Raw genomic sequence first — 27114 nt, forward strand, 5'->3', positions numbered from 1 at the left:
TTCAATTGTCCAAAGTCGCGCCCACATTAACATTTCAAATAACTGGCTTGAGCTAGATCTTCGCACTGCTATGGGAATCTCCGTATAAGTAATTTGTGATCAACATATATAAAGCAATGGCTGATTGTATTATAATTTGCAGCGACTTGTCTGATGAGTGAATACCAAGACCGTCAGTCACTCTTAAATAAAATGGGTAAGCTCCTGATCCGCCTTTGTGTTGATTTTCATTCCAGTAAATTAAAGTAACAATTGGAACAATGTTACTTTGTAACGTGGCATCTTCTGATATGCAAGATCCTTTGATTAAAATTGACTTTAAGCTACTTTCTGCACAATTCCTGTAAAAGAAAACTTAAAGAGACGATGCTTATGTTGTTTTTGGCAGTGGTTCTCTCTGTGAGGCGCATGGGCTTTAGGACCCAAGAGATATGCGTTTCCCTGCTGTTTCACCATCAGATGACTGTCTGCTCAAAGTACAAGTGCAAACTCGCAAGCAACACTCATTTTCCTGGTGCGTGTGAATTCAGAAGAAGGGCAAAATGAGAGATCCTGTGAGCGGGTGTACTGTAAGAAAACATTATTTTCACTCCTTGTTCAAGCTTGCTGTTCATACATTTGAAAGTAATATCAATTAAGACATGGTTCGTCAGTTTGAGAAAGAAGGTGGTTAAAGAGTTTATCAGGACAACAACTTTATGTCCCTGTTTAACTCAACTTTCACTTTGCATACTTAGATTTTTCTTTTTTGAGTCATTCTCGTTTAAAACGCAAATTAGTGAAACTCGCAGTGTGAGATTATTGTTACTGCCTGTGAAGGTTTTATATAAAATGAGGTTTCCAACTGTTGGAAACTGTATATTCAACGAATCTATTACTTAGGAGCGAAGCAGAAACCAGGAAACTCCAGACATTTTTTTATTCATTCAAGGTATGGGCGTCGCTGGCTGGGCCAACAATATTTGCCTATCCCTAGCTGCTTTTAACAAGGTAGTGGGGAGCTGCCTTCTTGAACCATTTCAATCTATGTGGTGTAGATAGAGCCACAATGTTATGAGGAAGTGTTCTCGAATTTTGACCCAGCCACAGTTTAAGAATGGTGATACAATTGTAAGTCAGGGTAAGAAGTGGCTTGAGGGGAACTTGCAGGTGGTGGTGTTCCCATATATCTCTTCTTTTTGTTCTTCTAGAATGAAGTGGTCATGGGTTTGGAAGATGCTCTGTAGTGATCTTTGGTGAATTTCTGAAGTGCATCTTAGAGATGGTACACATCGCTACAAAATGTCAATGGTGAAGGGAGTGATTGTGGCTGTATGCCAAACAAGAAGGTTGTTTTATTCTCAGTCGTATTAAGTGCTGTTGGAACTGCACTCATCAGGGCAAGTGGGGAGTATTCCTGACACATGCCTTGAAGATGCTGAACAGGTTTTGGAGAGTCAGGATGCAAGTTACCTGCTGCAGGATTCCTTGCCTCTGACTTGCTCATGTAGCTACAATATCTATATGGCCAGTCCAGTTCATTTTCTGGTCAAAGGTAATCCCTAGGATATTGATAGTGTGGGATTCAGTGGTGGTAATGCCAGTGAATGCCATGTGATAGTTTCATTCTTTATTGGAGCCAGCACTTGTCTGGTGCAAATGGTCCTTGCCACTTTTTAGTTCAAACCCAGATCCTCTTGCACTTGGACATAGACTCCTTCTGCAGAATCTGAGGAGTTGCAAATGGATTGCTGAACATTTGAGCAATCCTCAGTAACCATCTCCATTTTGACCTTACGATGTAAAGCAGGTCATTGATGAAATAGCTGAATATAATCGGGCCTGGAACATTGCCCTGAGGAAATCCTACAGAAATATTGTGGTGCCGAGCTGAATAACTTCCAACCATCTTTTTTGCCTGTTAGAAATGTTTACTTCAATTCCAATTTACTTTAGTTTTGACTGTGCTCTTTTGTACCACATCAATCAAAGTCAGCCTTGATGTCAAGGGCAGTTACTATCATCTCACTTCTGAAATTCAGCTCTTTTGTTCATGTTTGAAGGAGGCCAAGAGCGAAGTGGCTCTGGCAGAACCCAAACTTGAGCATCACTGAGCTGAATATCGATAATATTGTTGTCCCTTCCATTACTTTATTGATGATCGGGAGTCAACTGGGGTAAAAGTTGGCCAAGTTGAGTTTGTTCTACTTATTGAATATGGGACATACTTGGACAATGTTCCACATCCTCGGGTAAATGCAAGCAGAAGAGCTTGTTACAGATGCAATAGATTCTGACTCACTTCATCAACATTATTGCTGGAATGTTGTCCGGGGATATAACCTTTACATATCAAGTACTTTTGGATAATCCGTGATATCATGTGGAGTGAATTGAATTTTCTGAAGACTGGAATCTGTAAGACTGGAGACCTGTGTCAGTTTAATGGAAGGTTATCGGAATCTGTCATCAGGGTTTTATATCCGGGAAAAAATGTCAAAGCTTGTCAAAGAGTTCATATTTTTTGTGACATTTAGGTTATATCTAACAGATCTAGATTTACTTTTGAAAAGTTTGCTAAAATGATGCATAAGGGAAGACTTATAAATTATTTTTTTTCATGGAATTCAAGTCACTTTGTTAAGGAACAGTACAACAGAATATTGGCATAAAGGGAAAGCATTGGTTGTGGAAGGAAGTTTAACATGTGGTTTGATAATAGGTAGAAGATAGAAAGTTTTTAAAAAATTGTTCATGGGAAGTTGACATCACTGGCCTCATTTATTGCCTATCGAGCAGTTATAAGTCAGTTACATTGCTGTGGCTGTTGAGCCCCATGTAGACCTGACCAGGTATGGGTGACAGCCTGTCCTCCCTGAAGGGCATTAGTGAACTAGATGGGTTTTTATGACAACTGACGGTGGTAGATGGTCACCATTAGGCTAGAATTTTTGTGCAGATTTTTATTGAATTCACATTTAGCCGTCTGCTATGGTATGATTTGAAGGAGCAGCGCTCCAAAAGCTAGTGCTTCCAAATAAATCTGTTGGACTATAACCTGGAGTTGTGTGCTTTTTAACTTTGTACACCCCAGTCCAACACCAGCATCTCTAAGTCTGTTCTAGATTAGTAGTCTAGTGCCATAACCAGTACACCAGTGTCTCTTGTACGCTCTTCATGACAGGATTTGGTAGTTGAGGCTAAATGTTACTTGGAGGTGTGATAGGAGAAGGTGAGCTGCACTAAACATGGAAACTCAGCAGAATAGCAGGACCCAATAAACTTTCTTCATGCATCTCCAAAACTTTTGGGATGTGGGCCTTTAGAACAGACTGCAGCTGGGAAGAGGACAGAAGGAAGGGGGATTTGGAGACTGAAGGGTACAGATGGATGGTACATGGAGAGATACAAGGCCATGAGTTGGTTCAGTAGGAGAATGGGGTGACATGAGGGGTTGAAGGTGGGGTGGGGGGGGGAGGTATGGAAGCTCAAAACTAGGAGGTGCATGGGAGACTGTAGATGATCAGAGTGGAATGTCAGAGCCCTGTATGGAGAGTTCAGTGTAAGATAAGAAGGATTAGGTGTTTGGTGATGCAGGGATATTGGATTTAGCTGGTTCCCCAATGCTTATAATTCTGGACCTAGTGGGATGCTCAAGGCTTTGGGTTCCGCACGCAGCAGCTCTCACACTTTTTTCCTACTGTTTTGTTTTAGCTGCAGGAATTTAGTTGGCCTCGTATTAAGGTGAGATTCACGTGCTTCTGATATTTAAATTGTGACTCACCCACCTGGGAGCAGACTGACTACCTGCCCACATTAAAACTGAAGGTAGACAGATTAGAATTGGGATTCTGATTTTAAACAAATCTCTCAAACCTGTTGTGTTTTTGGAGGTTTTAAATTACCTGCTGTTTCCAGGGATCTGTTCTGGGCAAAATAAAAACTAAGAGAACTGCGGATGCTGTAAATCAGAAACAAAAACAAACTGCTGGCAAAGCTCAGCAGGTCTGGCAGCATCTGTGGAGAGAAATCAGGGTTAACATTTCAGATCCAGTGACCCTTCCTCAGAAGTTCTGTGCTGGGCATCAGGTTTTGATTGCCTTATGAGAGATATTTGGTTTTCATATAAGACACCTTATTGAAACACATAAGGTTCTTAACCAGCTTGACTTCCCCTCATGGGAAAGTCTAGGATAAAAGGCTTAATCTCAAAGAAAGCAGTCACCAATTTAAGTCATAGATGAGGAGGAGCTTTCTTTCTCTCAGAGGATAGTGGATTTGTGGAATTCTTTATCACAGAAAGTTATCTAGATTGGGGTGTTAAGTATATTCAAGGATGTGATAGGCAGCTTTTTAATCAGTAGGGGAATCTGGGTTTATGGTTAAAAGGCAGGAAAGTGGAGTTGAGAATTACCAGATCAGCCATGATCTTGTTGAATGGTGGAGCAGATTAATTGGTCCGAATGGGAATGGACTACTACTCCAGCATCTTGTGATCTTACCTTTTCTAATGTCTTGCATGAAGCAATAAAAATGTTTGTATCCAAATTTTGCAGATGATAGTTCGGAAGAGTTATAAGTTGTGTAGATGGGATCAGGCGGAGTAGACAGGTTAATTAAATGGGCAAAACTGGCAGATGATGTATAATATGGGAAAGTATGAGTTGATCCACTTTGGAACAATAAAGATAAATTGAAAACTGTCTTAATTACAAAGTACTAGAAACTGTAGAGGAACAAAAGGATTTGAATTTACAGGTATATAAGTTATGAAAACTAGTGCACAAATGCAAAAAATTAACCAAGACATAGATAGCAACGTTCACATTTACTTTGAGTATTATAGATGAAGGGGGAGGGTAGTGATGTTTTACTTTTGCTGAGTTTACATCAAGTTTTATCTGGAGTATTGCACTGAATGTTAGGTACCACACCTCACTAAACATATTTTAACCTTACACTGAATACAGCACAGATTATCTGAAATGCAACAGACTTAAAGGAATAAATTAGCTGGACTGGTTGAATAAACTTTAAGTTTAAAGGATAGGGAGTGATCTAACTGAGTTGCTTTAAATGAAAAGATTTGATACCGCAGATATAAATAATTGTTTCCTTCATTTGAGGGAAATACAGATCAGTTTTTAAAATTAGAGCTAGATTGTTCAGGAATGAAATTAGGGCACACTATTTCACACAAGGAGCAGTAGAAATACAGAATTCTCTCTGCAAAAGACTGTGGGGGCAAGATGAATTGAAAAAAAAACTATTTTTATTAGTTGTGGGTGGTGTTCATATAGTGGTAATGTCACAGGATGAAGAAGCCAACGGCCTAGAATAATGCTGTGAAGACATGGTTTAAGTACCATCATGGTGACTGGTGGAATATATATTCAATTAATAAACCGAGAATGGTAATGGTATCGCAAAAACACCACTTTTGTTGTTAAAAACCCATCTGATTCATTAATATTCTTTCATTAAGGAAATCTGTCATTGTTAAATCTGTCATAATTAAATCCAGGAAAACAGAGACCGATGAATGTCTCATCGGTGGTAGGGAAGCTATTGGAGAGGATATATAGAAATAGGATTTACATGTCTTTGGCATAATTAGGGACAATGAGCATGGCTTTTTGTGGAGCAGGTCAGGTCTTACTAACTTGATTGATTTTTTTTTAAAAGAGATGACAAAGGTGATGGATGAGAGTAGAGCAGTGGATGTTGTTTACAGGATTTTAGTAAGGTTTTCAACAAGGTCTCTCGTGGTAAACTCATGGGGAAGATTAAGATGCATGGGATCCACAGTGACTTGGTCATTTAGATTCAGAATTGGCTTACCCATGGAAGACAGAGGGTAGTGGTGGAAGGATGTTTTTCTGGCTGGAGATCTGTGACTAGGGGTGTTCTGCAAGGGATCAGTACTGGGAGCCCTGCAATTGGTGATTCATATGAATGGCTTTAATGAAAATGTAGACAGATGGGTTAGTAAGTTTGCAGGTGACACAAAGATCAGATGAGTTGTGGATAGTGTAGAAAGTTGTCAAAGAATACAGGATATAGATCAGTTGCAAATATGGGTGGAGAAATGGCAGATGGACTTTAATCCGGACAAGTATGAAGTGTTGCACTTTTGGAGATGAAAATTAAGAGGACATGTGGAGTTACTGGCAGGGCATTGAACAGCAGATCTTGGGGTCTTAATCCACAGCTCCTTGAAAGTGGCCACTCAAGTAGATAGGGTGATTAAAGAAGGCATATTGCATGGGGCATTGAATCCAAGAGTCAGGAAGTGATGTTACTGCTTTATAAAACTTTCCTTCACCACACTTAGAGTATTGTGTTTAATTCTCATTGCCACATTGCAAGAAGGATGTGGAGGTTTTGGAGAGGGTGCAGAAGAGGTTTACCAGATTGCTGACTGGATTAAAGGGTGTGAGCTCTAAGGAGGGGACTGCACAAACAATGGTTATTTTCTATGGAATCGTGGAGGCTGAGGGGAAACCTGATAGAAGTTTATAAAATTATGAGGGGCATAGATAGGGTTAACAGTCAGAACCTTTTTTCCAGAGTTGAAATGTCTAATAATAGGTGGCATGCATTTAAGGTAGGAAGGGTAAAGTTCAAAGGAGATGTGAGTGGCAAGTTATTTCCATGGAGAGTGGTACTTTGATTGGGGCATTTTAAGGGCCTTTTAGATAAACACATGAATAAGCAAGGAATGGAGGGATATGGACCATGGGCAGGCAGAAAGGATTAGTTTAGTTTGGCGTCATGTTTAGCAAAACATCATGGGCCGATGGTTCTGTTACTGTGCTCTACTGTTCTATGTTACTGGTATTATCTACGTTTAACTACAGACTCATAACAATATGGTTGATTCTTACCTGCTGTCTGAAATGACCTAGCAAGCAGTTCAGTTCAAGGACAATTAGAAATGGGGCAACAAATCAGCAGTGACCACATCACATGAAGAAGTGTAAAAGGGATCGGGATCAAAGATAGGTAACGGATGGAGTTGAAATACATCAACTATTATCTAGTTGACTGGTGGAACCAGTTTAAGGCACTTAATGGCTTGCTGCTGCCATGTTTCAAATAATAATACTGTAAGTAGGTACTCAAATTCCACATGAGAAATAAATGGTTTAAGTTGGTTTTACTTGCATCCTTACTTCATTTCTGACGACCTTAGACCTGACTTTAAAAAAGTGACTATGTTTCCAATTATTTTTGGTCAAAGATGAAGGTGTGCAAATATTAACTGACTTCTGGCTATTTTCAGCACGATCGGATGTATCATCATATCAAGATGTTTGCCAAAAATGGTGACAGTTACTCCAAAGAACTCATATCTGTCCTTCAGCAGAGGTAACAATGAACACAATCTTAACGTAATGATTAGCATTACAAAAATCTGTAAGTAATTTTGTTGTAAAAAATTTGCAATGAAATCTTTTCCTCTAGCTCTTTTTCTGAATGTTGTAAAGGAGTTTTATGACTGGCAATTCTGAACCATATTATGCAGTACAGCGTATCTTCTTGAGCATGTGAATCCTATCATTCTTCAATGGGGTAACTAATAACTTTAAAACTCAGAAGACACTTTGAATCATTATGTTTGTGTGGGTGAGAAAAATACTTAATCAGTGAATAAAAATAATTATCAATATCTGCTTGGGTAATTTTAAATGCAGTAGCTATGTCATTATTATTGCTTCATTCTAGTTGTGTTGTTCAATGCATGACAACATACTCAAACACTCCCTTGAAAAAGTTGCAGAATTTAGTATACTTTAGCTGCAATTTGTACTTGTTCTGGCTCCCAGAATAAATCAGTAAGATATCCGTGCAATGAATGATTTTCTATATGTTTATGCCAAACAAATTTCAGCCAGAATACCAATTTGTCATAAATAACTTTTAAAATTTTATGAAAACAGATTTCAGGACATGTCATTTTTGTCATAATGCAAGATTTCATGCTAGGAAGTTAACAATAATTAAAACATATTCAATTTCTGTCTGTCAGTTAAATAATCTGACTGTGTTAGGAGGTGCACTTCTTGTCATTGGTATGCTGTGTGTGGCTGAAAAACTGGTCCATGATTGACAAATTCTTGTATCAATGAAATGTGCTTCCCTCTCAAATTTTATTTCGCTGAAATATTTCTCCATCACAAAAAATGTTTTTGTTTTGTTTACATGCGCTTTGTAGAGACATGATTTGAAATCTATACCAAAATATCCAAAAACACATTTTTCTTTGCTGAAGAGTTTTGTTGATGACAGGTTTGTCTGTCTTTGCCTTGTATTTTTTTTAAAGAACTTATTGTTTCACCTGAGGAAAATGACACAATCACAGAATTTCTGAGCCTGCTTCTTCAGGGGTTCGTGGACTGAATTTAGGCTTTAAACGTTTTTGCTCATAGGCATCATATACTCATACGACAGTATCACAGTCAACATGTGATTGGGTAGTTTGGTGCCACCATTCTCTCTTTCTGACTAGGTCTATGGAGCTTACTTGGTCTAAGGTGGTAAGAAAAAAACTACTAGGAAGTTTAATGAGAAGAGCTCTTGTCTTAAGCAAGATGTAATTTATTGCATGATAACAATCAGATACAAATTACTTTAGTAAGAAGATTATTACTAAGACTTTTGGGAGAACTGTAACGACAGTCTTCCTTATAATGACAGTCTTCCCCTGTTTTGCAGTCCTAAAATGTTCCCCCTTTCCCATCTAAGTTATTATAGCATCATCACAGTGGGTTGTGCTTAATACAATCCTCAGCATTAACCCTTTCAGAACTATCACTTTATACAACACGTAACACTTGGAATCCACAGTAATGATCCAGGAGAGTGGAGCCTGGCAGCAGCTGGGAAAATTGAATCTTTCCACTTAACTTGAAATGACACAGGCATTTATGAGTATTAATAAAGGCAAGGTCAAGATAGTCCTCCTGGACATAGGGCTGCCCTCTCATTAGAGAGAATGAATTGATAGGGGTTTAACAACACTTCAGGTGAGGAGAGTGGTTGAGAAGGAGAATTATTCATGGTAACCTCAGCTGGTGTGGGAATTGAACCCACATTGCTGACATCAGTCTGCATTGCAAACCTGACATCCAGCTAACTGACCCTATGAGTATTAATATTGTTCAATGAAATTGAGGCCCTGCCTAATGAACCCATTAAAATTATTTGACAGAATCACTCAGGAAAAGATCAATGAATGGTGTGTGTGTGAACTTGTGGAAGATTTTTGTTAAGTGACTGACGTTATATTGTTAATTAAAATTGAAGCACAGTGGGTTAGACAAGAAAGTGGGGACCAAATTGCTTCTCTGTTGGTTTAGTAATCAAGAATTGAGGCTTTTGCTGCCACGGTCTTTGTTCGATTCTTGGTCAGAGAATGAGAATTTCTAAAGGGGAGGTTATGGCCTAGTGGTATAATTGCTGGACTATTAATTCAGAGACTCAGGTAATGTTCTGTGGATTGGGTTCAAATCCCAATTTGAATTCAATAAAAAGGAAAAATCTGGAATTAAGAGTCTAACAATCACCAAGAATCCATTGTCGATTGCCATTAAAAAAATCTGTTTCACGAATGTCCTTTAGGGAAGGAAACTGCCACCCTTTCCTAGTCTGAAATATGTGTGACTCCAGACCGACAGCAATATGGTTGATTCTCAACTGCCCCTCTGGAATGAGCAATAAATGCTGGCCTAGCCAGTAACAGTTTCACCCTGTGAATGAATAAAACAAAAATTCTTTGGACCCTGATGGAACAACTCAAAGACTAGACAATGTAGATTCTGGACTATCTGAGTTAGCATAATAACCAACAGGGCTTCTTGGTTTCATGAGGAGCTCAGTCCACATTAGACTTTTTATGCCGGCTGGGATGTTTCTTTCATAAGGTGCTGGCTCATGCAGCAGGTGAGGCTATATGGATAGAGCTCAGGAACAGGAAGGGTGTAATCACTTTGATGGAATGTAATTACAGGCCTCTCAACAGTCAGCAGGTGATAGAGGAACAGATGTATGGACATATTACGGAAGGATTTAACAACAACAGTGGTGTTGTGGTAAATTATTTTATCTTCCCCAATATTGACTTAGTTCCCTTAGTTCCAGGGCTTTGATGAGGGATAATGTGTTTGATATGTCCAGGAGGGTTTCTTTCAGCTGTTTGTAAATTGTCCATCAAGGAAAGGGGCCATACTAGACTTGGTATTGAGGAATGAGCCTGGCCAAGTGATCAAAATTGGGGCAGCATTTCGGGAGTAGTAACCATAATTCAGTAGTTTTAAGTTACTTATGGGTGAGAATAAGAGTAATCCTTGGATGGATGAAAGTACTAAAATAGGGAAAGGCTAACCAGGACAACATGAGGCAGGGACTGGGGAATGTAGATGGGAGGCAGCTGTTTGAGGGTAGATCCACATCTGGCATGTGGGAATACTTTCAAGGCCAGTTGATTAGAATTCAGGACTAGCACGTTGCTGTGAAAATGAAGGATATGATGAGAGATTGCATGCTTAGTTAAAAAGAGAAAGGAAAATTTAGGAAATTGAAGATATATAGATACAAACAAAGCAGGAAAGACCTTAAGAGTTAAGAGGATTAAAGGGGGTCATGAAATGACAAATAGGATTAAGGAAAATCGCATGGTGTTTTATGTGTATAAGGATCAAGAGGGTAGCTAGGGAAAGGGTATGTCCACTCAAAGACAAATGAGAAATTTTTTGTGTGGAGCCAGATGAAGTGATCGACCTTGTTCATCTAGGAAAGTTACTAGCAAGTGTAATTTCAGATGGGAAGATGTTGCACATAATAAATATAGGGCTTTAAGGTGTGTCTTTGCATTTGCTGAGCCTTATTTTTCTCTTGCATATCAAGAGCATTTGTGCTATTTCTTGGATCAATGACAGGATGACCTTCTGAGTTGTGTTCATTCTTTTGCTGATCATTATCTCCGTCTACATTCTCCTCCCTTTCCCATGATACTTCCTTTGCTTCCTGTAGCTGGACTCTATCCAGTATGTCATTATGCAGGATGCAATGACTGATGACAATTGAGGAGACTTGCAGCACAGCATATTTCTTTGGGAGGTTTATTTTTGCTGCAGTGTGTTTCAGGATAAAATTTAAGTGCAAGTGGGCGCTCTTATCCGAAGTGACAGATAAACCTGACAGCTTGCTACAAACGATTTCATTGCCTAGGTTGCTGTTTCAAATAAAGGGAATTGTGTGGACATTGAACTCTTCTTAAAACTGCAATGAGGAGCTGGCATCAATCTTTAAAAATGGGTAACTCTGTGCCTTAACAGTTTTACCAATTGCATTACTCTATTATAAACACATGACAGTTGTGTGCTTTTCCAGAGCTGATCTAGAAAAGAAGTATGGCAAAGGACTCTTGCGACTTGCAAACAAAATTACCAAAGCATCTGCCAATATAATTAAAAAGTAAGTAACATATCTAAAGTCTATGTCTCTGTATTTAAATAAAAAATGTACCTTCTTCTCCTATGAGGCAATGGCAATTCAAAAGAATATCTAGCTTTTTGGTAAATGAAGTGAGGACTTCTGCCTCCAGTTCATGATTTTCAGATCGTTAAGATGCTCCAGTGAAAAGATTTCTTTTCAACCACCTTCTAATCCTACCACTAAGTAGTTAAAATCCAAAGATTGGCATATGAGCAATGGGTTCTGTTTCATGGGGCAGTGCCACCAGTATTGAGGAAAAAGAGTTGTTCTGTTGGATGGGTTTGACTTTACCCTTGCTGGACCAGTGTCCTGGAAAATCATATAACTAGAGTTATAGATGGGCCTTTAAAACATTAGTTGGTGAGGGCGTCGATTGAATGGAAGTTTTAAAAAATCAGAATCAAAAAAGAGAAGAGGTATGGGTAAGAGGCAAACAATAACATTAAGGACTGGACAAAATATTTCAGCAGAATAGTACAGCAAAAGTTAGAACCAGAATTAAGTAATAAAGATTAAAATGTCAAAACTTTTATCAGGTTCTTTATCTGAATGCATGCAGCATTTATAACAAGATAGATGAGATGACAGCACAAACAGAAATGAATCATTGTGACTTTAAAAAAGCACTATAATTCTTATTGGGGATTCTTATCTGCATGTTGACCAAACAAATCAGATGCGCCAAGGTATGGTGAAAGATGAATTTTTATTTGTGTATGAGATTGTTTCTTAGAGCATTAGTTGTACAACCTACCTTGGAACAGGCTAACTGGCATGAAGGAGGAGTTGAAGCCTAGGGCAGACCATTCTTGATATTTTTGATTGGTGGCCTTTTTCTTTTGCTCTTAACTTCTGCTCCCACCATTTCTTCATTAGTGTTTTGTTTTTGAAAATGTCAAAACTTATCCCATTGCTACTTTATTTCCCAATAGCCTCTGCTTGTGTTCAATATTGCCACATTCAAATCACTTTTACACACAAGACCAAAATTAGACTATTGTATTTTATTTTCAACTTTCCTCTAATCTCAGAATAATAGTGTACCTTTATAACAACTTTCTGTCTATATTACCTCATAACATGTTTACTTTTTAATATGCCACTTGAGAATCCCTTCTGAAAGTCTATATCCATTGTTAGCATTTGTTTATCACTCCAGGCAGTCACCTAAAAAAAAATGTATTGGCTTAGATTTTTCTGGAGCAGGATATGCTTGTTAGTTAGACTTGTTCAAACATACATTTGTATATACTTGCATTTTCTGGAAGCTGATAATGAGGCAACAGGGATAAGCTTTCTCTTCGTCACAGGTTACTGACTAATTTATATTTTAGCAGTGGAGTGCTTGTTCACATGCAATTGTATTTTCAGCAAACTCTGAGCCATTAGTTATCTCGATCCTGACTTGCCTTGATGAAATCTACACATGCTTTCGTTAATGAACATTTTTTGAATGCTAACTAGTTCTAACTTGAGGATTCAAAGTCTTCGATCCAGGAAACATAGCCAGGACACAGTGAGAAGAACATCAAATTATAAACAACAGACTTCCATGAAAACTAACTTACTTAATTTTTATGTGTACCAATATGCATAATTCAGTGTCATTTTTTCTTAAAGTATAATCCTCAGACAAAGTAACAGTTAATATCTTTTATTGGCATTGTGAAAATGGTTGGACTCAGGACATTACCTGGTGAAGTCCAGCAGCAATGTCCTAGGGTTGAGATGAATGATTGACCTCTTAGGTTCACAACTATCTTACTTTGTGCAAGCATATCCTCCAGCCATGGAATAGTTTCCCCATGCTTCCAAATTCTTTCTGTTCTGCTAGGATTTCTTATTGTCATTCTTTTTGGTCAAACTTTGCCTTGATGTCTTTTCCCAAAGGCTAATCCTGATCCATTTCTTTGTCTGTTCAACTATTGTTCTTTCTCTCTGGGCTTCATTTCCACCTATCTTTTTTCTCCTCCTCCTTCCCCCGATGCCTTCTTTAGCATTTAAATACCAATCTTTTCCAAGCTACAATCAGTTCTGAAAAAGGATCACTGGACTCCAAAATATTAATTGTGATTTGTCTGCACAGATGCTGCCAGACTTGTTGAGTTTTCCCAGCAATTTCTGTTTTTGATTCTGATTTCAAGCATCTGTAGTCCTTTGTTTTTTTTTGCTTGTTGTCTTACTATTGCTTTATCTTACCTCTGCAATTCAGATTTGTTGTCTGTGTTTAGACCAAAGTTGAGAGGTCTGACAAAGCCCAGACTGAGAAAGAAGTCTAGAGTCAATGTTGAGGATTCCTGGACACCATCTCCTTGACTGTTCACTCATTTGCTGATGGGCAGATCTTGATGTTCAGACAGGAAATGCCCAGGGATGGTGTTGTAAGAATCTGAGATTATGACCTTTAGTGTCCCAATTTTTTTCTTTTTGCTTGATGTTGTCAGGTTCACAGACTATCTGCTTTGATGGGTGGACCTTTGTGTATAGTGTCAGGGTTGATGCAATTCTTGTAATTTCCTATGTTGTTTCAGCAAACGTTTAGGAAAGATATTTTTATTTGTTGTGAACCAGTACAAGAGATGAGGCTTAGGAACAAGCACTACCATAATTCTTCTAACACAGCTACAATGTTGACAGTTGTGGAAAATCACCCACTTATCCCCTGTCCACAACAAGCATGGCAAGTCTAACTTGGTTCATTGGAACACTCAGTGCACTCTTGATCATCATCAGCAAAGTGGTGGAAGAGTTATCGATAGTGCTGTCAAGTGGTGTTGCTCAAAAATAATCTGCTCACTGATACTTGGTTTAATTTTACCAGGATCAGAGCTGACTTCAGCCGTTGGCATCATTAAAACCTTGGTCCAAACCAGAATAGAAATGCTAAATTCCAGGTGTTAGGTCAGAATGACTGCCTTTGATATCAAGCCAACATTTGACCAAGTATAGCATCAAGGACCCCCAGCAAAACTGACATGATTAGGAATCAGATAGCTCTTAAAGTTGGGATTCTCCTTACACAAGAAAAGATGGTTATTTAGGAAGTTAATTATCTCAGAATATCACTCCAGGTATTCCTCAATGCCAAGTCCTAGACCCAACCATTTTCAGCTTCTTCATCAATGACCTTCCCTCCTTCATAAGGGCAGAAGTGGGGATTTCGCTGATGATTGCACAACGTTTAGTATCCTTCATGGCTTCTCACATACAAAAGAAATCCTCGTCCATGCAGTAAAACCTGGACAACAACCAGCCTTGTGTTGATTAAGTGGCAAGCAACATCACAGCAGGCAATCATTGTCTCAAGGAAGAGAAAGTGAGGACTGTGGATGCTGGAGAGTCAGAGTCAAAAAAGTGTTGCAGAAAAAGCACGGCAGGTCAGGCAGCATCCAAGGAGCAGGAGAATGGCTTATGCCCAAAACGTCCACTCTCCTGGTCCTTGGATGCTGCCTGATCTGCTGTGCTTTTCCAGCACTACCCTTTTCGACAATCACAGTCTCAAACAAGGCAGAATTTAACTGTCTCCTCTTGACGTTCACTGGCACTATCATCACTGAATCCCCCATTGTCAATATCTTGAGTGTTACAATTGATCAGAAAATAGCCATATAAATATTATGGCTGCAAGAGTTGGTCAGAAGCTCAGAATTCCCCTCCTCTCTCACCAACCCCCATTCACTATCTCCAAAGTTCAATTCAAGAGTGTAATAGAATGTTCTTCCCTTGCCTGGGTGAGAGTCAGCTCTCACAACACAGTACAAGCTTCACACCAGGCAGGATAGGGTATCTATTCAACACGTTCAGCATTCACTCACTTCACCAGCAATGTACAGTGGTGGCAGTTTGTGTCATCTACAAGGTGTGAAGCAGCATCTTGTGCAAATTCCTTCAACACCTTCCAAAGCCCACACCTCTACTCCAAGAAGGAGAAGGGCAGCAGATAGAATAAAATCTCCACAGTGTGGAAACAGACCCTTCGGCCCAACAGGTCCTCACTGCTCCTCTGAAGAGTAACCCACCCAGACCCATTCCCCTACCCTATTACTCTACATTTACCCCTAACTAATGCACCTAACCTACACATTCCTGATCACTGTGGGCAATTTAGCACTGTCAATTCACCTAACTTGGACATCTTTGGACTGTGGGAGTAAACCAGAACACTCGGATAAAACTTACGCTAACACAGGGAGAATATGCAAACTCCACACACAGTCGCCCAAGGCTGGAATCAAACCCGGACCCTGGTGCTGTCAGGCAGCAGTGCTAACCTGAGCCACCGTGCCACCCTAACAACACGTTACAAGCTTGGGATCACCAGAAACTAAAATTGCTGTTCTACACTTCCAAATTTGGAACTATATTGCATTTCCCTTCCTGTTCCTTCAAAATCCTAGAACTCCCTATCTAATAGCACTGTGAATATACCTGAGCCCCAAGGCAGCACTCATTTATGGAAGTAGCTGAACACCATCACTTCCCAAAGGCAATTAGGCAGGCAATAAGTGCTGGCCTAGATTGCGATGTCCGTATCCCACAGATGATTTTTTTAAAAATCAGAATGATGGCAAAAATCTCCAGACTCATAAGTAGGTACAGTATTTTCTGACTGATGATTGTGCTTTTTTAAAACAGCTTATGTGTTACAAATTCTTTATTGAAAGCCATGATTTGAAAATTCATACCACATCATTTTTCAGGCAAAAAGAAATTTGGAAGCATCTGGGTCATTACTTGAAAAATATGCAAAGGAGAGATCCAACAGCTGTTTACTGTCCCCATTGCATTATTGGGCAGCCTGGAACATAGCCAATGCCAAGTGGTGGTCAGGTACAATGAGACGACCACCAAAACAAAAGTTCTTCTTTTATGAATACTTACCAGAATTTGGATTCAGAAGTTGTAGGATTACTAAAGTGAACATTTATATTCTGATGAGGACGAGACAAAATCATTTATTACTTTTGTAGGTTCCTTTTTTTTTAAAGGAAAGGTAATTGAGCTTGATTCTTGGCTTCAATACTTCTCTGTACTAATGTAGATGAAAGTGGAATGAGTGTCAATTAAGACAAATCCATCTTGAGCTATTAAACTTTTTTTTTTCAATGTCTTGAAGCTGGTTTTTTCAAGATACAAAATATTGGTTCTGAAATAGTTAAGCTGGAAACAAGCCTCCCATAGATATATCCTAGCCACTGCCTTTCTGGTTTGGTTTGTGTCTGGTCATGTGATATTTCATGTCATGGAACAGAACTTCATTTGTACAAAGTGAATATTAATTTACAGAAGGTTAAACATTAACATCCAAATTTGTCAGTTGTTCATTGTGGTTCCCTCCAGTTGCTGAATCATTCACACCCTCTGGGTAAGAAGGAGAAAAAGGTTTTACTCTTTTTGAGCATCATACAGCAGTCTTGCTGACATAAGGAGTTGTGAACATGAAGCACGGCCAGGATTAGGGATTAGACTTGTCAATGATGCTCTGTGAATAACTAGCCTGTTAGTACTTCTGTCAGGGTTCACACATGAATAATGGCCAGATGGTAACTGGCATTCATGGAATTGTATCCCAGCTGGGAGTCAGTGTCATTAGAAGTGACAGTGAAGGCAGAAAATTGGCATCAAAAATAAAAGACTGATTGTCTCTCAGTCTCCATGGAAACTCCTATCTTTGAGTGCACAAATGCTTGTAATTTTCAGTTGTTGAAATTTATGTAATAATTATACATTTCAAACACTACAGTGATGGCATTTTAAAATTATTTGCTATGCCTCAATTATATTTTTATCAGGGTAGTTTTGGACAATATACAATGTTTTGTTTTGAAACAAGCTTATTCATGATATAATTGATGACTTCACGTTGTCAGTTATTTAACAAATACCTTTGTTTGCAGCTCCATATTTGATGGGTGGAACTGCGTCTCTCAAGAAATGACGTTTACTGCAGAATTGCACGGGTGCGTTTAAAGGTGACCTGGGATGAGTCCGAACCACTGTTTCAGTGCCATAGCTTGGAAACACATTCTTCCCTATTCTGTAAACTTGAGCATTGAAGTATTTATATTATACTTTTACGCTGATAGATACTGTAGTGGTCAGAGTTCTCAAGGTCAATCTATCTGTCACTAAGGCAAGTCACAACTCAATAAATGTGAGATTGTGAGCAATGACTGTGTGCAGTTGGGCTCTCCTGACTCAGAAGTGAGAATACTACCACTGTTAACTCACCCTGGTCATCTCTGCACATAATTTATTGAAACCATATTCCAGACTCAACTGGCTGAGGAGTATCAGAAGAAATAGTGAGGTTTTTTTTCCAGAATCAGATGTCTTTAATATTAAAGTTCTAGATCTGTGCTAAAATCATGGGATATGTCATTATCTGCTCCATCTGGATTTGAATAGAAAATTCTTTATGTAAACTGCTTCTTGTCAGATCATTTATCAAGAATCATTGATATGATTCCTACAGCATTTCCTATCACTCAAAATTTAAATGTGGAGGAGCTAGGATTGGATTGGGGTGGACAAACACCAGGTTACAGTCCAACAGGTATGTTTGGAAGCACTACCTTTCAGAGTTGCTACACCATCAGGTAGCTGTGGAGCAGGACCATATGACACAGATTTTATAGCAAAAGATTACAGTGTCATGCAACTGAAATGTTATGTTGAACAAGCCAATTTATCGTTTCAGTTGCATGACACTGTAATCTTTTGCTATAAATTCTGTGTTCTGCTCCATAGCTTCCTAATGAAAGAGCAGCACTTCGAAAGCTAGTGCTTCCAAATAAACCTATTGGACTGTAACCTGGTGTTGCGTGATTTTGAACTTCAAAATTTAGAAACATTGTTAGGTATAATATTTAATCCTTTGACGTTTGTAGTTGTAGGTGATGGCTTTCTGTGTTTAGAAGTAAATGTATTTTTTTTCCATCTCGTAACCTCCAATTACTATTTGAAGTCTCACAATTGAAAGGTTAGATTAGCACCATTTGTTTGCCATTTTCCATTTTTTTGTTTCTCTTGCAGATGATTTGGCTCATTTTAAACAATTGATTTCAAGTTCAATAAACTGACCTTTTAACTTCCCTTGGCACCATTTTCTTATGATTGAACTCATGGTTCTTCCTCCTCCTCCTCCTCCTGTTCCTCGGATGCTGCCTGACCTGCTGTGCTTTTCCAGCACCAGAGTCTAATCTGGACTCTGGTTTTCAGCATCTGCAATGCTTGTTTTTACGTATAATTCAAATTTGCCCAGTGGATTTGTTTTTTCTCGAAACTGATCAAAATCTATCCACATCAGTCTTCTGCTTTGTGGATGATCCTGCCACAATCTTTGTCAGTGCTGTTAGAAGTCTCTTCATTGCACATTTTGTGTCTTGGTTGCAACTGTTACTAAAAAATAGAACCAAACTCACAGTACTCTTGAGCAAAGTAAGCAGCAAATCAGGTCACGCTCAAGGCATGAAAGATGAGAATGAAAATATTGGAGGATTTGGTAGTGTTTACATGAATACTAAGAATGAGGAGATGCCTCATTGTGCCTACATGGGCATACTTATCGAATTCTTTCTGCATAATGTTGCATCAGTAGCTCCTGCTGTATATACTCTTTAGTGATAAACATACCTTCATTATAAAAGGGATTGTACTTTGTCTAATCTGGCCATCCTACCTAAAGACATTAATAACAGTCTGAGAGTTTAAGACTGCAGCTTCTCCAGCCATTGCCCCTACTCACTCTCACTACTGCCTTAGATCTGTTCATCATTCTATTCCATTCTACTACCTGTTTTGTGGAATTCAACTATATAACAATACTCTGCATTAGAATTGTTATCCTTGTTTCAATGTAACTACTATGTCTTCTCAAAAATGTTCTCATATCCTATATAGTCATTCATAATGTGAGCTGAAAAATGTGTTGCTGGAAAAGCGCAGCAGGTCAGGCAGCATCCAAGGAGCAGGAGAGTCGACGTCTCGGGCATAAGAGGAGGAAGAACCATGAGTACAATCATAAGAAAATGGTGCCAAGGGAAGTTAAAAGGTCTAGTTTATTTAACTTGAAATCAATTGTTTAAAATAAGCCAAATCATCTGCAAGGGAAACAAAAAATGAAAAATGGCAAACAAATGGTGACCAAAGTTATAAAGGTGGTAGCCTCTTATCATCTAAATCATAATGATTATAGGCACGCCCATGAAGTTAGTTTCTATATGTATCCCAATGCAATTATTGCATCTCTGCCAACATTATTAACTCAATTGTATTTCTCCATAGCCTCACCCCACCCTGTGTGGGATGTTTACTTCAGTCTTTACTGATTTGTATACTTTCCTGCAACTCTAGATTACCATTCCTTCTGTTCCATCAACAGAAGCTGATTGCAGCTGTAATAGGAGCACGAGTAGACCATTTTGCACCTTGAACTCATTTTGCTAATCTGTTGCAATATGACTAATCTCTACCTAAACTGGGTGTACCCACATTTTTTCATATACACAATAGCCTTACCCAATACATGTTTCAGGACTGAGATTGACAAATATCAGTCAACCATATCCACAACATTTTGGGTTGGAGGGTTCAGACTTTCATTATCTTTATACGTGAGGAAGTGCTTCATGTTTTCACTCACCTACCTGGCCTAACTTCAATGTTAAATTTATTTCCTGTTATTTGAGATTCACCCATCAGAGGAAATATTGACCCGACTGAATCATTTGATTGTTTTAAACAACCATATTAGAAAAAAAGGTATTTGTAGCTTGATACATTTTTCACGTGCTCGGAGATATTTAGATTTAAAAATGATTGTATATGTTATTCAAAACAGGAAATTAGCCATTGCCATTCAGCAAGAAGCAATTAAACCAATCCGTCAAATGCTGGATGAACATACTAAAAGGAGAAAGTCAGTATGTATTATGCATTCTATAAAATGTGTTTTCTGTATGTTAGCTAATTTATTTCTGCTGTCCTTTTAACATTAATCTTTCCTCTTCTGTCCAATCTTACACCTGCACATCAGGTGGATAATGCTGTTGAAAAGTCATCAAAACTTGTTACAGACAACTGGAATCAACAAATTAAGGTATAAGTTAACATTTTTAATATTTCCCTTAGACGTTTTGTACAATTTCAAACTTTTTAAAGTCATTTGAATGTTTTTAGCTTATTTTATATAAGCACAAAAATATATCCACTGAAGTTGCTTTTCTTATAAACCAGTACAATAATTTTAAATATAAATTGTATTGAATATCTACCTGAATTTTGAGTTCAAGGGCTTTGAAAAATATATTAAAAATATGGAGTTTCATTGCTTCATCAAATGTCATCAGATAAGAATAACTTACTTAATACACAATAACTCCGATTCTAATTGACTACAATGCTTTTGGATTACAGATGAAAAAGAAGTTGATGCGATCTGCCAAAAACCATGAATCTAACTCTGATTTGGTGGAGAACAACAAACAAATAGTATCTGAAAAAGAGAAAAGAAAGGTTGTGCATACTGCAGTGTTTAAAACAGATAAGTTTTGCGGGACAGTGCTGTCTGATCTTAAGTCAATTGGGATGAAATTGTGATTTTTGAATTTGTTATTTGGTTATAGCTGGCAGTATAGTTGCCTCTTTATCATTCAGCAGCTATCACACTTTGTCAGTGCTATCATTAAAGAACTTAGGTTGTTTATCTTTCAGCTGATTTCCATTTTTCAATAGTTTGGTGAACCATGACCAAATTGATATTGGCATGTTTTGTCACCATGGAAGTTACAGGCTGGGTCCTGTTGGAATGGATTAATAACTCCTGAGAAATAGTTGAATTTTATAACACCATTATTAAAACAATTATTAATGGTACTGTTGTAGCCATGACAATGATATAGTTGACTACAGAGTTATGTACAGAAATTCAAACATATGGAAACAGCATATGCACAAAGTCCCTTTCATCTACTTAGCCTGTCCAATATACTTCTGATCCAGTGGATAATAAAGCAGCCATTTCCACCAACATAAAGCCATGTCATTTCTTCTAACTAGTCCAAATCATATAAATTAAAAACAGAAAATGCTGGAAGTATTCGACAGGTTTGGCAGCTCTTATGCAGAGAGGGAAACAGCTAATGGAATGTATGGTTGGTGATTTTTTTAAAATCCCACAGATCCTGGCTTTACTATTGCAGATTACTGTTATTAGTCGCAATCTCTCTGAAATTTGTTCACTAATCATTATGATGTCTTCAGTCCTTCTAGTTTCAGTCTTCTGTGAAGGCCTTTTCTATGGGTTCCAAGCTCCATTCCAAACCATGATGGTAGACTTTTAGAACATAGCCTTTTTGCATCATTTGTCACCTTCTTTAAAATTCTCTAAAATTGCCCTGTGAAATTAAAACAAGTAAAGATTCCCAAATATCTCCCCTCATACATAGTATACCATGCAAATGACATATTTTTACAGTTTGTGAATAGAAATGTGTAACACAATTTTTATCTTTTATTATTCAGTTCAACTGTCTTCTGTATTAATAGCATTTATAATTTAATACAAATATAATGAATATAGGACTGTGCTTATAATAAACTTGGAGAGTTATCACTAGGGGTATCACCTGGCAAGGTAACATTTTTTTGTGATCCATTGCTACTGATCAGTCCAAAATATATTGCCCATCCCTAATTATCATGGAGAAAACGGTGTTGAGTGCCTTCTTGAAGTGCTGCAATCCCAAGGTACGTGGACACCCATAGTTCTGTTAGGAATGGATTTTCAGGTTTTTGACCCAGTGTATTGAAGGAACAGCGGGATAGTGGCAAGTTAGTGTGAGATTAGATTCCCTACAGTGTGGAAACAGGCCCCTCGGCCCAACAAGTCCACACTGACCCTCTGAAAAGTAACCCACCCAGACCCATTTCCCTCTGACTCATGCACCTAGTAGGATGGGCAGTTTAGCATGGCCAATCCACCTGACCTGCACAACTTTGGATTGTGGGAGGAAACCGGAGCACCCGGAGGAAACCCACACAGACACGGAGAATGTGCAAACTCCACAAAGACCGTCTGCCCGAGGCTGGAATCAAACCTGGGACCCTGGTGCTGTGAGGCAGCAGTGCTAACCACTGAGCCCCATGTGGTGCGTTGCTTGAAGAGAAATTTGCAACTGGTGGGTTCCCATGTATCTGTTGTCCTTGTCCTTCTGGGTGATAGAGTTCACAGGTTTAGAAAGTGTTTGGTGACTTGTTACAGTGCATCATCTTGATGGTACGCAGTGGATGAGATGCTAGTCAAATGAGTTGTTTTGTCCTGAATGATATCGAAGTTCTTGAATGTTATTGAAGTTGCACTGGTAACTGGAGCCTATTCCATCTCACTCTTGATGTGATGGTGTAGATGATGGATAGGATTCTGGGAGACAGAAAGTGACTTGCTTGCTGCAGGATTCTTAGCTATTCACCTACTGTTATAGCTACTGTATTTATATGGATAGTCCAAAACAGTTTATGGTTAATTGTTACCCCACAGGACGTTAATATTGGGAGATTCATTCATGCATACCTTTTGAAATTCAGTGGCGGTCACTGCTTGACATTTGAGCATTGGTCCCATTTTCTAGGACTCCTTGGTCAACAAGGCTGTGCTCGCTGATGTAATTTCCTATGCTAAGGTTAATGCTGGGTGGTTTGTTCAGTTTAGTTAATTTGTTTAGACCTTGTGGTGGCTTTGATGCAACTGAGCAGCTTGCTAATCACTTTGATCGGGCTATTAAAGATCAATAAGACCGTATGAAATAGGAATAGGAGAAGGCTGTTTGGTGCCTCCAGCCTGCTGTACCATTCAATAGAAGCATGGCTGATCTGACACTCCTCATATTCACTTTCCTGCTCTTGCATCATAATCCTTGATCACATTCTCTCAAGAATCTCTGCCTTCAAGATACACAAGGGTTCTGCCACCATATCTCTCTGTGGCAAGTGGCAAGTAGTTTCAGAGACATTCAGTCTTTAAGAGAAGAAATACTGCCTCATCTCAGTCTTATATTCATGCCCTTTAATTCTGAGAATCTGGTCCTGTATTCTCTCATGAGAGGAAACATCCTCAAGCCCCTTAAGAGTTCTATATGTTTCAATGAGATCACCTCTCAATCTTCTAAATTTCAATGAGTACTTGGGGCTTTTTTCCATTTGAGTGTCGGACACTGAGGGGGTGACCTAATAGGGGTTTATAAAATCATCATCGGCATGGATGGGGTGAATAACCGACATCTTTCTCCCAGGGTAGGGGGAATCCAGAGCTAGAAGGCATAGGTTTAAGGTGTGAGGGGAAGATTTAAAAGGGAGTTTAGGGGCATCCTTTTTGCATAGAGTGTAGTTGTGTATGGAACTAGCTGCTAGAGGAGGTAATGGAGGCTGATACCATCACAACGTTTAAAAGGTGTCTGGATGGGCATATAAATAGGAAGGATTTAGAGGGATATGGGCAGAATTTTGGTAAATGGGACTAGATCCATTGAGGATATCTGGTCAGCATGGATGAGTTGGAACCAAAAGGTCTATTTCTGTGCTGCACAACTCTATGATTCTGAGTAGTTACCCAACCTGCTTAATCTTTGCTCATAAGACAACCCCTCTACGCTGGGGATCATCCTAGTGAGCCTTCTCTGAATTGCTTCCAATGAAGTAATATATTTTCCTAAATAAGGGCACCAAAATGTCCCCAGAACATTAATTCTGGTCTTTGAATTGCTATTCCAGTGACATTACCACTGTGGCCCTGCATCTTCATGAAGCACCTTGCACTCAAATGCGCTAATTCTACATAGTTGTTCAACCCGTTTTATGGGTTTTATGAATACATGTTTGTATTCATGGATGTTTATGGGTATATGAAGTGCATTGTTAAGAGCAGCTTACCACCGGATACACAAACTGTGTAGTTTACTCTAATTATTCTCTAACACTCACTTTAAGTGAACAAGCTCCGCTTTCTTCATTTGTAATCCTAATCATCCCTCTAGAATCAGGAACTCACTATCGGGCATTAGCTCCATGGTGCAGAATCCTATGGACTTGCATTCAATGTGAGTTCTCTTTATTCAAAAGCACAATACTGCAAATACTGGAAACTTGAAGTAAAAACACAAATTACTGCAAATACTAGACATGTCTGGCAGAAGTGTGAAGAGAAAAACATAGTTAACAATCCAGGTCTGTGATATTTGAAGAGAACTCTGATTTATTTTATGTGTTTTTCGTATTCATTAACCTAACTTACAGATTTTATATTGTGTATGCTTTAATATTCTTTACTACACAATTGTGGTTTTTTAAATACGTTGTGCTATTAGAACAATTTTTTAAAGTAAATGTTTGTTGTTAATGCTTTAATCCCATAGCTGTTGAAAAAAATGAAAAAATCATCAGGGATACTGACAAAAATTGACCAGCAGTATTATGAACTAAACAGGGCTGGTGAGGACGTCAGACTCAAGTGGGAGTCTACATTTGAACACTCTTATCAGGCAAGTTAAAGGTATTTATACAAAAAGGGACTATTTTAAAGGATTATATGATCTCTGTGGAGTATTTTTAGAAATCCAATAAAAGCAGTTTTGGTTAATTAATCGAAATAATGAGAATTATGGCTCAGTTACTCATTTCTGTATAACTTCTTATCACCAGGAAAAAAAATTACCTCAAAACAATATAGATGAATTAGTAGCACAAATTGAGATAAATAAGTATGAGCCAGTACACATTACAAGATGTGGCTGCAGGATGATCTAGATTGTGTGACAGTTAGGAAGAAGAGGAGGCTCTGAGAGGGTGGAGGAATGGTTCTGTAGTTTAATGATGATGTTAGTACAACAGAGACTGATCATCTAAATTCATAAAACTGCTTTATAGAAGAAGTTTGGGTTGAGATAAGAAATGATAAAGACGAGTCATTTAGAGTCATAGAGATGTAAAGCACAAAAACAAACACTTCAGTCCAACTTGTCCATGCCAACCAGATATCATAACCTAATCTGGTTCCATTTTCCAACACTTGTGGGAATTTTGTGCAGGCTTCCTAACAGTGACCACATGGTAGGGTACAGTGTCAAGGAAGAAAAAATGGGAGCTTGTCAAAGGTTAGAAGCAATTATTATGGTGAATTTCAACATTGATGTAGACTGGAAAAATCAAATAGGAAAAGGAAATTTTAAGGAGAAATTCATTGAATGTTTTCTGGACATTTTGTTAGGCCAGTGTGCTATGGCCATAATAGGAAGCAAGCTAAACTTGATCTGTTTTTGACTAATATGATACAATTAGTTAATGACTTCATAGTGAAAGCACCTCTGGATTGTAATGACTGTGATTATAATTGAATTTTTGCATACAGTGAGAGAGTACTATTATAAATTTACACTAGAGAAGTTATGAGGGCGCGAAAGCAGAGCTAGTGAAAATGAATTGGCAATTTCTGTTAAGGACAGGTTAACAGATATACAGTGACAAACATCCAAGGGGATATTCCAGAAAATGCAGAATGGGTACATTTGAAAAAAATAAGAAAACTTCTAAAGGATAGACCTGCCATCTGTGCTTAATATTTTTAAAAAACGTCAACGGTAGTATCAAACTCAAATAGTTGACATATAGTTCTGCAAAAGCAGATGGCACATCAAACAATTAGAATGTAAAAGAAAGCAAGGAATTACTAAAAGATTAATAAGGAGGGGAAAAACTAGAGTAAGAGAGAAAGCTAGCCAAAAATATAAAAATAGATAAGTTATTTCAGATATTTCAAAAAGAAAAGAGATATCGTTTTAAGCATTGGCCCTATAGAATATGAGTCTGGTGGATAAAGAGATGTCGGATGAACTGAATAGGTACTTTGCATCAAGAGAGAATACAGGTAGAATCCCAGAAATAGAAGTACATCAGGAATTGAAAGGGAGGAAGTAATCCAAGAAAATTACAATTACCATGGAAGTAGTGCTGAGCACATTTTTGGAACAGTATGTTAACATGCTCTTAGGTCTGATGGATTTCATTCTGAGGTCTCAAAAGAATTAGCCCCTGAAATAGTTGATACATGGATTGTAGTTTTACAAACTAATTCAATATAGGAGTGGTTCTTTCTAATTTGGAAAATAGCTAACGTAATTCCTTTATTCAAAGAGGGAAGGAGGTAGAAAGCAGTAAACTACAGGCTAGTTAGCTTAACATCTGGCATAGGGAAAATGTTAGAAGCTATTATTAAAAATATTCTAACAGGGCACGTGGGTGAGTTCAAGGTAATCAAGCAGAGCACACATGGTTTTGTCAAAATGAAATCATGTTTAACTAGATTACTGGAGTTTTTTGAAGAAGTAACTTATGCTGTAAATAAAGGGGAAGCAGTTGATGCATTAAGTTTATATTTCCAAAAGGCATTTCATAAGGTTATTGTGAAAAAAAAGCTCATGGCATGGAGGGGATGGGAGGTGTGGAAGGTTACATTGGCATACATCAAAGATAATAGAATGCAAAGAATGGGAACAAGTGAGTCTTTATCAAATTGACAGGGTGTCACTAATGGTGTGCCACAAGTTTCAATGCGAGTGCCACAAGTCTTCTCAGCTTATATAAGTT

The 27114-nt window shown here is 38.3% G+C and overlaps 1 protein-coding gene across 3 annotated transcripts in view; it reads left to right on the forward strand.

Annotated features, from left to right (window-relative positions):
- Nucleotides 1–482: 482 nt before the first annotated feature.
- nostrin (nitric oxide synthase trafficking) overlaps nt 483–27114 on the forward strand; it is a 51399-nt gene continuing 24767 nt past the window's right edge. Inside the window, exons 1-8 of one of the 3 annotated variants that reach the window (XM_072579523.1) lie at nt 483–569; nt 7265–7350; nt 11374–11457; nt 17376–17438; nt 20321–20402; nt 20516–20578; nt 20896–20994; nt 24888–25013. In XM_072579523.1, the coding sequence (XP_072435624.1) occupies nt 543–569; nt 7265–7350; nt 11374–11457; nt 17376–17438; nt 20321–20402; nt 20516–20578; nt 20896–20994; nt 24888–25013 (630 nt within the window). In that variant the 5' untranslated portion in view covers nt 483–542. Of the gene's footprint in view, nt 570–7264; nt 7351–11373; nt 11458–17375; nt 17451–20320; nt 20403–20515; nt 20579–20895; nt 20995–24887; nt 25014–27114 lie in introns of those variants that run through there. The other 2 variants (XM_072579524.1, XM_072579525.1) reach the window with 2 other exon arrangements.

The sequence above is a fragment of the Chiloscyllium punctatum genome, chromosome 10 (genome assembly GCF_047496795.1).
Source record: "Chiloscyllium punctatum isolate Juve2018m chromosome 10, sChiPun1.3, whole genome shotgun sequence".
Lineage (NCBI taxonomy): Eukaryota > Metazoa > Chordata > Chondrichthyes > Orectolobiformes > Hemiscylliidae > Chiloscyllium > Chiloscyllium punctatum.